Consider the following 17,265-nt stretch of genomic DNA (forward strand, 5'->3'; position numbering starts at 1 on the left):
CGTCATTTTTAGATTTTGTGTGTGATGCAGAGAATTTAATGGAAGTGATGCCAAAAAATTATTTCTGTATTATGTGACATGGAACAGTGGCCTCCACTGCCAAGAGCCTGGGTTTGAAGTGAACGAAGTGGCAGATGAATGTCTCTGTTCCTTGCCTCTTTAAGAATTAGTTTCTTACCTGCACAGACTAAAATATCTGGCACAAAACCACTGTTATGTAATATCTTCTGAAGTATGCCTCTCCCTCGCCCAAACCTGTTTAGTCAATTATAACCTGACAAACTAGACTTTTCTAAAATCTTATTGTTTTCTGCGAAACTATCAAATCACAATGAAATGTTAACTGGCAAGCAATTGTGCTTTAGATTTTGCAAGGAATTCATAATACAAAGGTGGCTGGTAGATTAGTAAACTTTAGAATGGTGAACAGAGTTCTAACTAAAACCAGAATGAGTTTGGCTCTTGTAGCTTGGTAATGAGTCAGAGCTACCCACAATAATCTAATTAAAAACTCAAGTTCATCCCAAAATGTTCCTCAGTGAATGAAAATGGGCTTTCACCAAGCTTTTTATGGAAATTGGCAATGCCCACATAATCTCACATTGTAGAATAGAGATTTATATATCTTATGCTTACACTGATGATAAACACTGAATTTCACACTTTCCTAATAAATGTAGATGACTACAAAGAGGACATTTATACATGAGAGTAACGGTAGGTCTCCTTACTGAGGATGAAGTTTCTGGCTGGCTCACTGAACTGGGCAGGGAGGTTTAGGCTGTGAAGGGATCATCCTCAGTAATCATCTACATGCAGCACTGGTGTGTGAAAGATAGTTACACTGTCAAATTGTATATAATTTGGTTTTTATTTTATTTTTATTTTTTAGGGCCATACCCATAGCATATGGAAGTTCCCAGGCTAGGGATCAAACTGGAGCTGTAGCTGCCAGCCTACACTACAGCCACAGCAAGGCCAGATCTGAGCCGCATCTGCAATGCACACCACAGCTCACAGCAACACCGGATCCTTAACTCACTGAGAGAGACCAGGGATTGAACTCAGGTCCTCATGGATACTAGTCTAGTTCATTATTGCTGAGCCACCATGGGAACTCCATACAATTTGGATTTTAGAATTTGGATACAGAATGCTAAATTTAAATGACACCAGGATTTTTTGACTTCACATACCTTTCAGAAGATGCAAGCCTCCTCATTTGGGAAAACATCTATATTTTTTATTCAGCTAGTAATCCATTTTGAGGAAGTTAAACTGATGTAGTAAATCCACAGATGAAAAAGAGTCTTAGCAGGAATTCCCTGGTGGCCCAGTGGGTGAAGGAGCTGGTGTTGTCACTGCTCTGGCTCTGGTCACTACTGTGGTGTGGATATGATCCCTGGCCCAGGAACTTAGCATGCCATGGGCATGGCAAAAAAAAGGGGGGCCTTAGCAGATAAAACTAGTGAAAGACAGAAATGATAGCTACAAAGTATGAATTCACCGCTAGACTGACTATGAGGTTTAGAAATAAAGACCTGATAGAGAACAACAAACTCAATGTCAAGGGCTGGTGCCTTATTTGATTACTATTCTAATTAAAAGGAATACATAGGAGTTCCATCGTGGCTCAGCAGCTAGCGATCCCAACTAGCATCTATGAGGATGTGGGTTTGATCCCTGGCCTTGCTCAGTGGGTTAAGGATCCCATGTTGCTGTGAACTGTGGTGTAGGTCACAGACACAGCTTGGATCCTGAGTGGTTGTGGCTATAGCGTAGGCCGGCAGCTTCAGCTCCAACTGGACCCTTAGCCAGGGAACCTCCATGTGTCGGAGGTGTGGTCCTAAAAAGAGAAAAGACCAAAAAAAAAAAAAAAAAGGAATACATAGATTAGTATAAATACTATATTTATTAAATATCTTTACAGTTTATTTAAATGTATTTACAGAACTATTCCTGCATAAGTTATACTTCAGACATCCAATTCAGGTCATTGCCTCTTGGGTAAGACAAATAATGATAGTCTCAACAGAAAAAAGCAGCTCATTAGTATACACAAATTCAGACTTGCTTCATTACTTAGCTATCTTTGCCACAAACTACCTGCTTAACAGTTAAAATTTTGACATGGACATTGTCAATTTTTGGTTGAGAAGTTCAGTTTTGCAAAGAATTTAATTTTTTTGAACCAATAGAATCCAAATGCTTTCTGTTTCACATTTTGTTTTAGAATCAGATTTGGGATTTTTGGTATTGCAAAATCTGCTAAATGCAAAAATGTGAGTTTCCAGGGAAATTGGATGCTGTAGCTTCTACCAAAGATAGCTGGTATATAAGGTAACAAGGAACCATGAACTTAATCAGAAGTACAAACATTTATAGTTCTAGCCATTTTTGTTTACATTTTCCAAAATGCTCAAAACAGACTTGGTAAATTCTCACAATTCCTTCCTCGTTACTTGATGTGGTAGGTTGGTGGTACTGAAGGTGGTACTGAAGGCTACTGTTCTATCCAGAACAAATGCGGCTGATAGGAGATGACACCCTCCCATCATGCAAAGCTAGTTTCTAATCTAGTCACAGCCCACCCCCAGACATGCACACCTGGAATGGATTCTTTTGTGATTTAGTACCCATCAACCATGTCAAGCCAGTACAGTAATTCAGGACAAATAACTTGTTTTCCTCACCTCATTTCTTCTTTCAGTTTTTAAGAGCCGATGGACTCTACTGCATATCCATTCAGTAATTTTTTTTTTTTTTTTTTTTGTGCGCAGGCAGCTTAAGTTCACAGGAAGAAATAAGGTTCTGATATGTTTAGAGTGCACATTTTAAAACAGAACAAAATAAAAATTTCAAGCATGTGATAAAAATATTGATTTTTATAATACAGTATTGCTTTATAAATATAGATGGAAAAGCTATAAACTTTACTGGTCTTTGGTGCATCCAGGAAGGGATAAATAATTTGCCATTTGTAAATTAGAAACCCAAATTCTCTTTTGTTATAAAAGTCCACTACATGAGGCAAATGTGTGTGTATTTATACTGCTTGATTTAAAATACAGTTAACACACACATCAAGTTCAGAATTAGACCCACCAAGGGGTATCTCTCAGGCACATCCCACAAAGACTTGGGTCCTGTGACCTGGAAACTTCCAGTGTGGGTCCTACACAGCAGCCTCTGACCACTGAGAGTGGAAGGAGAGTTACTTGTTAAGCAGCACTCCAACTGACCCCACAGTCACAAAATGAAGTACACAACACAAAAAGGGCAGGGGGAAAAAACAGAGAAAATATTTTATATCCCTCATCTACAGGCCAAAAGTCAGTTCCCCTGTGAAACTCAATTCTTGTTCCACTAGTTTCAGTGTCACTGGAACAAACACATTGTCAATTTCTAACAATTCATTTCCCAAAAAAGACTAAGTTGATTAAATGAAACTGTGTACAACACCACCAATCTAGCTTTATGAAGATTTTGTTTGATGGTATAAGTGAGTACAGAAAAAAGTCAGTGACTTGACCAGCACTGCTCTTACCATGAACTAAATGCAGGCATTGAAAAATTAGTATAAAATGTATCCAGATCATAAGGCTCCATACCTCTGATCAAAAATCATTAAAAACCCAACAGAAGAACTTAAGTCATCAGCCCAAGTGTAAATGTATTCCTTTCAACAAAACCCTTCTGGATGCAACTTTCTTTACTTTTTAAATACACAGAGAATGCAAATAGTGTGTGCAAAATAAATACCCCGCCACTTACCACTCACGCTTCTGTGTTTTATCACAGCACGATGGGTTCTCATTACTTAAACAGAGTCTCTCTCCACTCCCCCCCGCCCCCAATCTCCTCTACCAAAGAATTCTGTTTTGTCAAGTTAGGGTAGTTAAGGCATTCTGACATGTAATTAAAGGTGATTCAAAATAGATATCTAACATTATGCCAATTTAGGAATAGTAGATAAATTACTGAACGGCTTACAAATGAATAACTCATTCTTATTATAAATGAAATGCCTGTTACAAGCATGATGCATTGAAATATAGTAATGACATGTACATGGTACATGTTAAACAATTTTAAATAAAACAAAAGCTTGACAGTTACTCAAATATACAGTACAAATTCACAAAACAAAATCTTTTAAAACAAGTTGAGGTAACCTCAAACATAAGTTTTAATGCAATAAACCAGGGAGTAAGTATCTCCTTTAGAGAAAGAGACTTTCTATATTCTCCTCAAGTAGATTCTCATCAGGTTTAATTGCATTCTCATCTATACACCAATGTTACCTGACTCATATATATACATATATATATACATATATATATGTATATATATATATAAAACATGGCTTTAATTTAAGGATTTCTAAGTATATATATATATATTTCTACCACCAAGTTAATGAGGGGAAAAACAGACCCAAAAATATATCTTTACAGCAGTCGACTTGTACACAAACCTTAAAAATAAGTTTGAGCTTGCAGATAATGGAAAAACTGAATGTGGGGTATTTTTATAAGGAAACTACACACTGCAAGATGGCTATTTGGAAACTGTAAACATTAAGCTTGATTCAGAAATCCCTAAATTTCTGTGTCGGCCAAATGCAAAAGTCAGATCATCATTAGAAATTTTCCTCACTGACTCTACCACTACCCATGGTGCTCTTTCCACACGGACTCCCTGAATGTGGTGCATGCTCTAGAGAAAGCAAGGCTACTAACAACAGCTCTGAGAGCGAGATGAGGGGTAGCATGACCATCAAGAGCCAACAAAATTCAGAGCTGTCCATTCTCAACCCATCAGGCCTATGGGCCTGGAGCTCCCACATGGGGGCATCATATCAGACAGCTGGAAGGAATTTCAGGTGTAATACTAAATCTCTAGGTTTTGAGGAATTTTGTAATCTTAAATAATATTTCTTCTTCTTTTTGGCTGCAGTGTGCAGCAGCTTGATGTGGAATCCCAGTTCCCAGACCAGGGACTGAACCTGGGCCACAGTGGTGAAAGCGCCAAGTCCTAACCATTAGACCACCAGGGAACTTCCTTAAATATTTCCATTAAAAAATTCTGGTAAGGAGTCTCCCCAACCCCCCTCCCCTGCAGATCAGGCCACCAACCTGATATGCACTAATCAATAAACTGCTGAAACTTTCATCACAGGAGCACAATTAAACATCTTTTAAAAACCATGAAACATGTGCATCCATAGAACTAAACTGAATTTTTCTTCCAACTTGAAACAGAAAAAGCTCCTGGGATCAAGATTTTGTAATCCAGAACAGTGTTTTAGAGCAAGATTATAAGCCCCTGAAAAACAGGAGTTTAAAATAAAAACATAAAGCCACACCCAGTCATAACACAGACTGTAGAGTACACGTGTAACATATCTTTTGATGAATAACATAAGTTTCTAGTACATGTACCATAACCTACAATTTGTGTTAGACTTTTAAAATCCCTTTTACACACTGTAATTTTGAATTCACTTTACCAATATTACTCATTTTCAGTATTTCAACCGTTTTTGAAAAGTAATAGCCATTCTGGCTTTGGAAACCTCAATCCTATCATGGAAAGGACAGTAAGAAGTGAAGGCCAATCTTCAAATCTTGATTCTCTTTAAATGTTGCTGGCAGATATGAGCTAGTGAATGATAGTAGTGGTTCTCAACAAAGATCTCAATGGGGTCTCAGGCAAAAGGCTTACATCACTGGCCATTGAGATCAGTGGCAAAGAAACGTGGTCCTGCCAGCAGGATCAGCACACATGGCAGGGGGCAATTTGGGATGATAAAAGGAAAGGAAGGAGTTGACACCTAGGAGAGTCAGTCTGTATATTCAGCCACTATTGAGAGAAGGACGGTGATGTCATCTGGCTTTCCGCCTAAAATGAAAACATATTCAGATATTTTAAAAAGGAGAAGTCAATAAAAAATGTAAGCCTAGGGAGTCCCTGTCGTGGCTAAGTAGAAACGAATCTGACGAGTATCCATGAGGATGCAGATTGGATCCCTGGCTTCGCTAGGTGGGTTAAGGATCTGGCATTGCTGTGAGCTATGGTGTAGGTTGCAGTAGTGGCTTGAATCTGGCGTTGCTGGGGCTGTGGTGTAGGCTGATGGCTACAGCTCTGATTTGACCCCTAGCCTGGGAACCTCCATATGCCGCGGGTGTGGCCCTAAAAAGATAAAAAAAAAAAAAAAAAAAAAGTAAGCCTAAATAAATACTAGGAGACAAATACTGGCATTTCAGGAAGGCTAGGTTTGGCAATATATTCTAGTAGGAAAGGCAAAAAAAACCCACCCAAAAACCTGATAAAAAGTTAAACAAAACACATCAAGAAATCACACATAATTTGGAGTTCCCGTCATGGCTCAGCACTTAACGAATGAGGGCTCTAGTGTACGCCAGTGGCTACAGATCCGATTAGACCCCTAGCCTGGGAACCTCCATGTGCCGCGGAAGTGGCCCTAGAAAAGGCAAAAAGACAAAAAAATAAAATAAAAAATAAAAAGAGAAATCACACATAATTTAACTGAAGCTTTCAAAACAAACTCCCTGGAGTTCCCATTGTGGCACACTGGGTTAAGAATCCAACTGCAGTGTCTCAGTCACTGTAAAAGCATGGGTTTGATTTCCTGCCCGGTACAGTGGGTTAAAGGATCCAGCGTTGCTGCAGCTGCAGCTCAGATTCTATCCCTAGCCCAGGAACTTCCAAATGCCTGGAGTGCAGCCTTAGGAAAAAAAACAAAAAACAAACAAAAAACCCAAACCCTTCCTGCCCCTTTACAAAAAAAGCTCTGTTAAAATGGCCACCACAACATCCTCTGTTTATAGCAATCACAATAAAGACAAAATGTGGCTAAGATTACTTTTGCATGACAAAGTTACATGCTTCGAATCCTAATTTGGACAAACATATCCAATGTTTTGAAACTAGGAATAGTCTTGTATTCTAATCTGGCAAACAGCTACGGCATGTGCTTTTTTTCTATTTTAATATTTCCTGGACAATTAAGAAATGTTTTACATGTCATAAGATTATACCAGCAAGAAACTGACCAACTCTACTAGTTCTAGTATGCTAGTATCAACATGTCATCCAAGCTTCAAAACTGAGCTACTAGCCTGCTCCCAAAGTTATGTATCACTCAGGAGATAGAAGGATTCCTTAGGCAAGGACAATCTAACATTGCTTCCCTCTTCAAAACCTGCTGTGGCCATTTGGCAGGCAAATACTGTCAACGAGTCCCACAAAGCCAGAGGAAGGGAGAAGTGAAATGTCAGGCTGGTGAAGGGCAGAATGTTTAAACTGTTAGGAATGTTCAGGCCCTCCAGACGGAGCTCAGAGGCTTTTTGGGCGCAAGTCCAAAGAGTACACTGGCGGCAGTAAAGGGCTTCAGGTTGCACCTGCCTCTGTGGCCAGTGAAGTTCAATACTGAAGGGTACCTCTATGAGGAAGACATGATGACATGCACTTGCTCTGTCCTCCAGTGTTAGGGCCTGCTGACCTTGTTAAAAGCCACAGGCTCACAGGTGGGAGAGGACCTCTTGGCAGTCTCACCCCAGTGCTGTAGTTTGCTTCACCCACAGCCCATAATGCTCCCATCCTCTGTGTCCCCAGTCATTCCCTATGACCTTCCTAAAAAATGCTTACCTCTCACATTCAATCCGTTGTCACATGCAAACTGTGCAAAAGGTGACATATAATTTGGGTCATAGGCCAGCTCATGAGCTTGCTCAGCAATGCTTCTTGCTGTCTGTTGTATACTCTCATAATTTGAATTCTACAATGGAAAGATGAGGGAGTTATTTTTACCATAATGCCTTACATGATTTCTGCATCAAGTATATTTGCAAACATCACTTTTAAAGACAGTAACATTTACCTATCATAGTTTCCACCATTTAAGTTTTACTCCATTTAGAGAAGACACTGAATCATCACACCTCAACTAAAATGGAAATGAGACCACCAGTGCCGCCTGCACAAGATGTCAAACAGAAAGTCCTTTACTAGGATGGCCTTGGCCCCTGAAGTTTGGATTTTCATGTGTTTTTTTTTCCCATTTGAAATTCTTAAGGCATTCTTGCTAAAATGGGATGGGACTCAAAGGGCGGATTTTGATAGCACTTTAGGGATGACCTCAAAAGTCTTCTTGCTTGGGGATGCACTCTGGCCAAGCACAGTGCTCTCTCCAAGTAACGCTGTCAGCTGCCCTACTGAAAAGCCCTCTCTATTCTCTATTCCTTCACTCTGCTTTATTTTTTCTTCTTATTTACCAGCAACATTTATCAATTCTTTCTTTCTCTATATTATCTGTCTTCTTCCACTAGAAAGTAAGCTCCATAAGGGCACTCTGTCACTGCATAGAGCACAGTGGCAGCCCATGTAAGCACCTGACCTTTACTGAGCCCCACAGACAAGGCATGGTGCTAAGATTTCTCTTCTTTTCTTTGTGGTTGCGTCCACAGCATGGGAAAGTTCCCAGGACAGGGACTGAACCCTTGCCACAGCAGTGACCCAAGTGATAACATCGGATCCTTAAGCCCCTGCACCACAGAACTCCAGTGGTTCTAAGGATTTCTAAAGCATGGTCTTGGTTCATCCTCACCACAAGCCTGTAACGTAGGGCTTTTTGTACCACTCCACCTCACCTCTATTTTACAGGTGAGGAAAATATTGCTTAAAAAGTTTAGAACCTTAATCAAAGTCATACTGGTTAGTGGTAACAACATGAGAAAAGCCTAATTTCCCCCAGAGTTAGTACTTTTACAAAGCCAGGAGAATATGCAGACTTGGTTTTCACTTCCTTCCACTCTCTGTATGGGCCAAGTCTGAACTGTCACTGGTAACAGCTCAGATCACATCAAGGTCTCTAGCTGCCTGCTGCCCTTGGCTAGCTCTGGTATGATCATTTCTTATCTTTCCCAGCCTCAACACCTACTGGGTTTTTGATGCGAACAAAAAGTAAGACAACCAGCAACCAACACCATTAAATACCATTAACATGCAATTAAAAACAAGAAGTCTTCCCATGTGGACTTTTCCTGCCCTTACCATCCTACTAAATAAAGGCGTGAATGAGAAGCCTTTTTCCCTCAAGTTCTATTTCCATTTACAACTGCATGAAAGATAGAATCATTTTTATTTTCCTAAATTTACAAAACAGTCCTTTCTAAAACTATAAGAGATAATGCAATTGAATTAATAAAACTCAGCTGCCCAAAGAGGATGACTGTTTCCAAGAGCCAAACTTTGAGTTAATTACCTTTAACTTTTTTAGCTCCTGAAGGATCATGTAATCAGGCATGTTGTCAAAGAGTCCATCTGTTGCCGTCAGGATAATGTCTCCTAACTGGACATCAAAAGATGTGCTATCAGCAGCATCCGGGCTGTAACAAGGACAGGGTAGGGGGAAAGTTGAGAGAGCCCTTTACAGATAACTATTAAAAGTTTCCAACAGGCACTATGCTACAATGTAATGAGGCTTTAAGGAAAGTTAACTTATAGTAACAGTCAATAATAAAAACTATCATTCTGAAATTCCTACCCTTGAAAAAAATTAACTGAAAACTGATATAAATATTTCAAAAGCTTAACTGAAACTATCAAGTAAAACCGAGTTTGATGATTAGTCATACATAGTTTAAAAGGTGGAAGGTTCTTTTCTGAGTCAAATTCTAAAATGTCTCTAAAATCCTAGTGGAAATGAGTCTTTGTTTCCTAATTCTTTAGAGCCAAATTCCATCCTCTCTTACTCACTTTCCACTCATCAGTTTCTCTGCAGGCTTGAATCTGGCTCTTAGGAGGCTGTGTTATGGTGGAATAACTGAGCATTATGAAGGAGAACATGCAAATCCTATAATAATTAAGTCATATGAAATACCTACAATGGCATTTCTTACTATAATACTAGTAATTACTAGTATACAACTAGTAACACCAAATTCATATTACTAAGTCATATTTACTCTGGCAGAGTAAAGATTGTTGTGTCCCCCAGGGCTTACAAAGTGCTCGTCATGCGTAAGTTATTTATTTATTACTGTGCCTGGCTCACAGTAGGTCTTCAAGAAATATCTAATGAATGAAGAAACAAAGTAGCTGATCCTCCAAATTGGGAAAAACTCATTACTGTATTGTTAATGAAGAGAACAAAGTATTCTGTGTGTGTGTTTGTGACAGAGATCCATACATACAGATGCTTCTATATGCAGAGAATAAATCTGAAAGGATTCAAAGAAACAGATAATAGCGGCTGCCTCTGAGGAGAGAATATGTGGATGGGGGCAGGAATAGGAGGTAGATTTTACATGTAATACATCTTTTTGTATAAAATTTTTTAAAAGATAGATGGGAGATAGATGTTCCCCTCTCCCTGACAACACCTGATGAAAAGAGACCTAAGGATGAGGTATGGAGGGGAATGCCAGGTGGGGAGAAGATTAACACATTCAGAGTTAATGCCCCTCTCAGAGGCTGGTTCTCAGCCATTTCCAAAGGTCAGATCCATTGCTTCCAGGCCTCCAAGGTGAGGGAAAGGTAAGATATCTGATAGTCTGCCTTAATTATAATCAGGGAACAAGAGCCAGCAAAAAATTCATACACTGACCTGGAAGGGAGGGGCCAAAACCAAAGCGCCCTAGGTTGGATAGAAACCTCCCCAAAATTTGTGTGACATATTATAAAATTTGTGAGGAGAAAATATAAAAACAAACAGCCCACCCACACCTGCTGGGGATTTACATAAAGTGCACTGAGAAAACTTCTAGTTTGTCTTCTCTTGACTGAGCAAAGTAGCAGCACACCTAAAAGTTCTGTGATGGACTTTTGGCAAGAAGAAATCGGCTTTCACTTACACATTTCTACAATAAACATTTTATAAAAACAGATACTAAAGGGAATCTGTAGGGCAGGGTTAAAATCATATTTTATAGATAAGAGGAACTAGTAACTAAGGAGGTAACATACAGCAGGGGGAAAAAAAGTCCAAAAAACCTCCAAAAACAAGGTCTATGAAACTGGTAGAAACCAGGTCAATTTCTTCCATGAATAAAGAGAAACAATACAAGACATTTCACATTTGCTCAGTCTCCGAACACTAGTCAGATTCTAGAAGTTTAGATTAATGACCAGGTTGGCACTGAAGCTCTATTTTATGCTGAGGTTTTTCTTTCCCCAGGAGTGTCCTTTGCTAGTCTGCCTGTGAGAGACTTGCTGCCATTGGACAGTTCGTCCTCTTCTCCCAACACTCCCACCCATGGGCTTGGTGTTCCGCCAGCTGCAGTTTTGCCCATTTTGAGTGAACATACTGTGCTGCTGGAAACTTTTGACTACACTGAAACACGAGCTGAAATCACATGCTAGCAAGCTGTCTCTGGCCTCCAGGGGAAGGAACCTCTACCTCACTGGCAGGCCAGGCCAAGTGCTGCCCTGACCAGACTGTCCCAAAGATAGTGCATAAGGTACAGCAGGGTAGCTCTAGTACTTAGAAGCCAAAACAACAAGAATCAAGGAAAGGAAAATTAAAATTCTGTTCTCCAAAAACTGTTAGCTGAACTTGACATCTACCAAGGCTTTGGAGTTCTGAGTTCTCCCCATTCCAATATGTCTAATATTGATGTACATTACAGCCAGTGAAGAAGGGCCTATAATCAACTTTTCTTTCAGTTATGGCAATCTGCCTTAATCTGAAAGTAAAAAATGCTTCTCTCTCTCTAGGAGTTAGCAACAGACTTTATATGGGCAATACTGTATAGTTCATTATATAATATGCTCATTCCAATTTAAAAGATGGTGGTAATAATCATTTAATCTTAGTTTCGACTTAAGATCTGGCTTAATAAGAACTATTAAAAAGAGACAATAGGCAACTGCTAGAAGATAATAAAATCTGAGACTATTCAGCGTTACTGTGTTCTCTGATCTCAGAAAAGATAAACTGTAAAAGTTGATTGAAAAAAGTACTGATTGTCTTGGAAAGTTCTTGACAATTTAAAAATGAACTGAGAGAAGGTGAGAGAAAAACAAAAACAAAAACACCTAAGAACACTCAGAACATACCCAGGAACATCTTTGAGTCCATTTCCTGCGAGTTAACTTTGCCCTCACAGGTTGTGCAGGGACCGCAAGGTCTATATGATGTATACTATAGGAGGCCCTAAGAATGAGGAAGCTAGTCTAATAAATAAAGCAGATATTTGTTTGCATTCTTCCCTAATTTGGTACAGGCAATGGCACATATGAACAATGCTTCTTTTCTCCATACAATTTAACAAATACAACTGTATGATCAAGCAGCCTTGGTATGGAAAACAGATACTCTATTCTAAAATAGTATTTTCACAGTCTTGTCAAATTAGATGTTTATCAGAATTCAACTTAGCTGTAAGATCAAGTTCAAGTAGAGTATCTTTCAATGTCAGACTAAAAGGTCCTCTATGTGCTTTCTTTCCTCTCATGAGAATGGAAAATGCCTATCTCCACTGTAGTTATCGGGGATGGGAGGGAACCTGTGGGTGAGAGGGAAGATTACCTGTCACTCAAGACAACTCCCTCGGCTTCCGGGGGTGCGATTGAGAGCTGGAATGGAGTGTTGAAGTAATGCTGCTGCTCATCTGATCGGTGCACAACTTCACCACCCCTGACAACCAGAAAGCCAGAGTCACCCAGGTTTGCTGTGTGTAAGCGGTGGCTAGTTCTGTCCAGCACCACGATACAGGCAGTACTGCTACCTAGAAACAAAAATGATCTCCATTATTTTCGCTTCCTAGGCTGTCTCTGCAGACACATTGTTATCATATCGCTCCAAAGAGCAACATGACATAATGTGAACCTCCTTTGCCTAAACAGGATCTTTCTTAGTTATGCTCCATATCAATGTCAATAGCAGCCTGATCAGAATCAACATGATGGGGAAAGAAAAAGGGATTTATACTATACACAGTAAATAGGCCTCTGATGATTTGGATTCTTCCATTTGCAGAGATAGAAAACAATAAAAACAGCGAGTATTTAACCACATTATTTCATTTCAAAAGTGCTATAATTTATGCCAAATGCTCAAAAGGATGTTGTTGAGATATTAAGTTTTAATACTTAAATGCCAGAATGAGAATGTTACGTTTCCTTGACACTTCTCATTAGTCATTGTCAGGAAGCCTCCTCTATGAAATTCACTAACATTTAAAGACAGGGCACATAATTACAATTTTTAACCAGATTTCCATCTGCTGAGGTCATGAAGAACTTTTATTGGAGACTGACTCATTATGAAGTAACAAGACCATTTTTCCCAGGTAGCTTGTGGTGGAATCAACCTCTTCACTTTAGAGAAACTACTAATCTTCAGAGGGAAGAGGCCACATTCCAAGCAGAAGCTTCTATGTACCTGTGCAGCACACAAATTGCATGACCTTCCCCAGACTGAGGCTGATAATACAATTACTGAGACTGCTTTAAGTGCTAAAATTATAACCTTGATAATACAATTACGAGACTACTTTAAGTGCTAAAATTACAACCTATACCTACAGGAAAAATGGCAAAAAAGAAAAATAAGCAGTTCACCAAGAAATAAACATAAATGGTGTGTCCTCATGGATGATAGTCAGATTAATTTCTGCTGAGCCATGACAGGAACTCCTCCTTAATTGATAGCCACTAAAATTGTGTTAGAGAAAAATATCTGAAAATCAAAGATAAATGAAACAAGTAGATTATAAACTAATATTAAGGTTTTCCTTTAGGAGTTCCCTTGTGGTACAGAAGGTTGAGGATCGATCTGGCATTGTTACTTCAGTAGCCCAGGTTTGAAGCTTGGCCTGGAAACTTCCACATGCACAGGTGTGGCCCAAAAAAGTTTCCTTTTAAAAAAAGTGATGCCAAATGTAAAGAATTGTACATCAAAAACAGTGAAATTCACTGTAATTAAAAAAAAAAAAAAGGAGTTCCCGTTGTGGCGCAGTGGTTAACGAATCCGACTAGGAACCATGAGGTTGCGGGTTCGGTCCCTGCCCTTGCTCAGTGGGTTAACGATCCGGCGTTGCCGTGAGCTGTGGTGTAGGTTGCAGACGCGGCTCGGATCCTGCGTTGCTGTGGCTCTGGCGTAGGCCGGTGGCTACAGCTCCGATTCAACCCCTAGCCTGGGAATCTCCATATGCCGTGGGAGCGGCCCAAGAAATAGCAACAACAACAACAACAAAAGACAAAAAGACAAAAAAAAAAAAAAAAAAAAGCACTGGAGTTCCTGCTGTGGTGCAGTAGGTTAAGAATCTGGTAATGCCTCTAGCAGTGTGGGTTTGACCTCCAGCCTGAAGGAGTGGGTTAAGGATCTGGTGTTGCCACAGCTGTGGGAACGAATCCAACTAGGAACCATGGCGTTGTGGGTTCGATCCCTGGCCTTGTTCAGTGGGTTAAGGATCCGGCGTTGCTGTGAGCTGTGGTGTAGGTCGAAGATGAGGCTCGGATCTGGCATTGCTGTGGCTGTGGCCAGCAGCCGTATCTCTGATTTGACCCCTAGCCTGGGAACCTCCATATGCCATGGTTGTGGCCCTAAAAAGAAAAAAAACAAACAAAAAACAAAAAAACAAAAAACAAAACAAAATCCACCCCCTCCAAAAGCCTTAAATATAAGCATTTGTCTCAATGTAATGTTCAAAAATTCTATTTGCTTGTTACCTACACTAGATGGGTACAAATCTGACACTTTAATGCCAAGCTTAATTAAATATATAAGTCCCTATCCATTAATTGTCAAAGAAAAAGGTACTGTAACTAATGGGCCATGCTGTCAGAGAACCTACTCCATAGTTTATATTTAGAGCTAAAATCACCAAATACCCCTCCTTCCTAACACAATGCACAAAAACTCTAATCATTTACATCATTAATACAATCACCACACAAAAGATCTTCTGAAAGATGATGGGGTTAATTTAACTGAGAAGAAAAATGACAGATGAGTAGCACAGTCTTGAATATTGTGCTGCAGGAAGGACTTGCATTGATTCATTATTACTTACTCACAAACCGAGGCTATCATTTTGCTACCCTTGTGGCAGTATCCTACTGTGTGAGAATCAAAATGGTCCTGTGCATGAGAGGCAGAGCTTTAATACGCAAAGCAGCACCAAAGAAGGGAAGCGGGGCCTCACAGAATCATCAGGGCTTGTAGTGTGTATACTTTTCCTCTGCCTCTTCAAATTACTGATGTGTGCACACGGCTCAGGCTCTGACAGCCTAATACTGAGAGAAGAGTTCATCTTTCTTACATGTGTGGAGAGGAACAAATAGGCAAAGAAGAAGAAAAGAGTGTTAAGAATGACAGTGTTGGATGTTCTGTTGACTGAGTAATCCAGACAGGTCCCGAGCAAATCTGTTGGCAAAAATGGAAATGCTTTTATCACCTGTCCCCTTATTTTGTAAACCACCACTACGTCTCCTGCAGCAAAAAAAAAAAAAAGGGATAACCTTACCAGGACTGATCCCTCAAAGCTTAAGATATGTTGACTTCATAAGACTAATCTACTAAAGGGTTTCTGAGGAAATATGTCAACAAGTAGCCTGTAACGCCAACCCAGATCTAAAAGCAGCTAGAAATTCTCAAGAAACAACTGGTTGCAGCTATCAGCTTACCTTTTACTTATTTATTTTTGTCTTTTTAGGGCCAGACACAAGGCATATGAAGGTTCCCAAGCTAGGGGTCGAATCGGAGCTGTAACTGCTGGCCTACACCACTGCCACAGCAACGTGGGATCCGAGCCACGTCTGCAACTTACACCAGAGCTCACGGCAACACCGGGTCCTTAACCACAAGGCCAGGGGATTGAACCTTCGTCCTCATAGCTGCTAGTCAGATTTGTTTCCATTGAGCCACCATGGGAACGCCTCAGCTTGCCTTTTATATTGGAATTATGTCATAGGCTTTTTAGCAATTGTAGAATTTTTAAAAAAGGATTACTCTTATAAAGTTATTATTTGCAATTATAGCTGAAGTTCAGTAAAATTCAGCAGACTGTCTTTGTCAAATATGTTTGAGTTTTAGTTACAAATAGTTTAGAGATGAGCAGATAAGGTAAGAGAAAAGTGTACACAGGTCAAACATGGTAACAAAGGATTATTTCACTGTATCTTTTAGAGGAAGAGGTAATTATAATATTCAATGTAAGAAAACTTCTAATGTGTCCTTAAACTTATTAAGATCTTCCAGTTACATGAAGGTAAACAGGAGAAAAAAGTAGGAATAAGGGGAAAATAGCAAAAAAACAAAATTTTCAAAGTACAAAGTCAGGACAGTTGTTTTGTAACTGGTTATCCCAGGTCACAGTAAATGTACTGCATGGGGGGGTGGAGGGAGTCTGCAGAAGACTCATGAGAACGTGCATGAGTTGGGCCCTGGTATCCATGTCTATATACTCTCTGTGTCTATCTTGCAATGTCCTCTTTTCCCTCAGCATGTTTCTGAGTACTGCAAGAAACTTCAATTCATTGCTTTTCACAAAAAAGATTTATTTGGTTAACATATGAAACAAGGGGGTCAGAGGTTAAGTGGTTTGCCCAAAGTCATATGGCAAGTTGACAGGTGCTAGAAATAGAACCTAGGATGTTCTACAGTACTAGGCAAGCTCAAGACCACACATCCAAAATAGCAAATTATGACAAAGTGGTAATTTCGAGATTTCTCTTCAGTTAGAAAAACAAGTGGTTAATCACAGCACAGAGAAGACAGAAGATGGTAGCACGGTTAAAAAGAATCCCTTCTAACAAAGGTTTTAAATTGAAGGCAAAATCCTACAACGTAGAGATCTCCATTAACACTGAACAGAGGCTGATTTTAAATGTGCACGGTGACTGGAAGGAAGACCTTCTAGTAACCAGAGAGATGCTGGCAATTAGCAGAAACTTAATAACACCCTTTCTGAAAGCCTGCTTAGAAGGCTGGGTAAGTTGCTGGGTAAATTCCCAAGAAACTATTTACCAAACAAATGTAGAAGCTTGGCCAAAGAATGCTCTATTAGCATACCAGATAAACACTAGGTACTTGTAAATCTTCTAATATAAGATTAACACAGATCTATATAGACTAAATGCTAACTGCTAGCAGTTAGGGAGCATATTTGCAACCTGAACTCTCCATGGGTAATCAACTAAATTTTACATGCCAGACCTCACAGACCTCATCCCTTTTCTTCCTCCCTAGGAGAGACTCACTACCTTGATTATATAACCACTTGCTTTTCTTTC

General features: G+C 39.7%; 1 protein-coding gene across 1 annotated transcript in view; it reads right to left on the reverse strand.

Moving 5' to 3' along the window:
• PPTC7 (PTC7 protein phosphatase homolog) overlaps positions 1,894–17,265 on the reverse strand; it is a 41,177-nt gene continuing 25,805 nt past the window's right edge. Inside the window, exons 3-6 of the mRNA XM_003132884.4 lie at positions 12,557–12,755; positions 9,290–9,413; positions 7,675–7,804; positions 1,894–5,904 (exon numbers count right to left, since the gene is read on the reverse strand). Of these exons, the coding sequence (XP_003132932.2) occupies positions 5,846–5,904; positions 7,675–7,804; positions 9,290–9,413; positions 12,557–12,755 (512 nt within the window). The 3' untranslated portion in view covers positions 1,894–5,845. The remainder of the gene's footprint in view (positions 5,905–7,674; positions 7,805–9,289; positions 9,414–12,556; positions 12,756–17,265) is intronic.

Source organism: Sus scrofa, chromosome 14, assembly GCF_000003025.6.
Source record: "Sus scrofa isolate TJ Tabasco breed Duroc chromosome 14, Sscrofa11.1, whole genome shotgun sequence".
Classification (NCBI taxonomy): Eukaryota; Metazoa; Chordata; class Mammalia; order Artiodactyla; family Suidae; genus Sus; species Sus scrofa.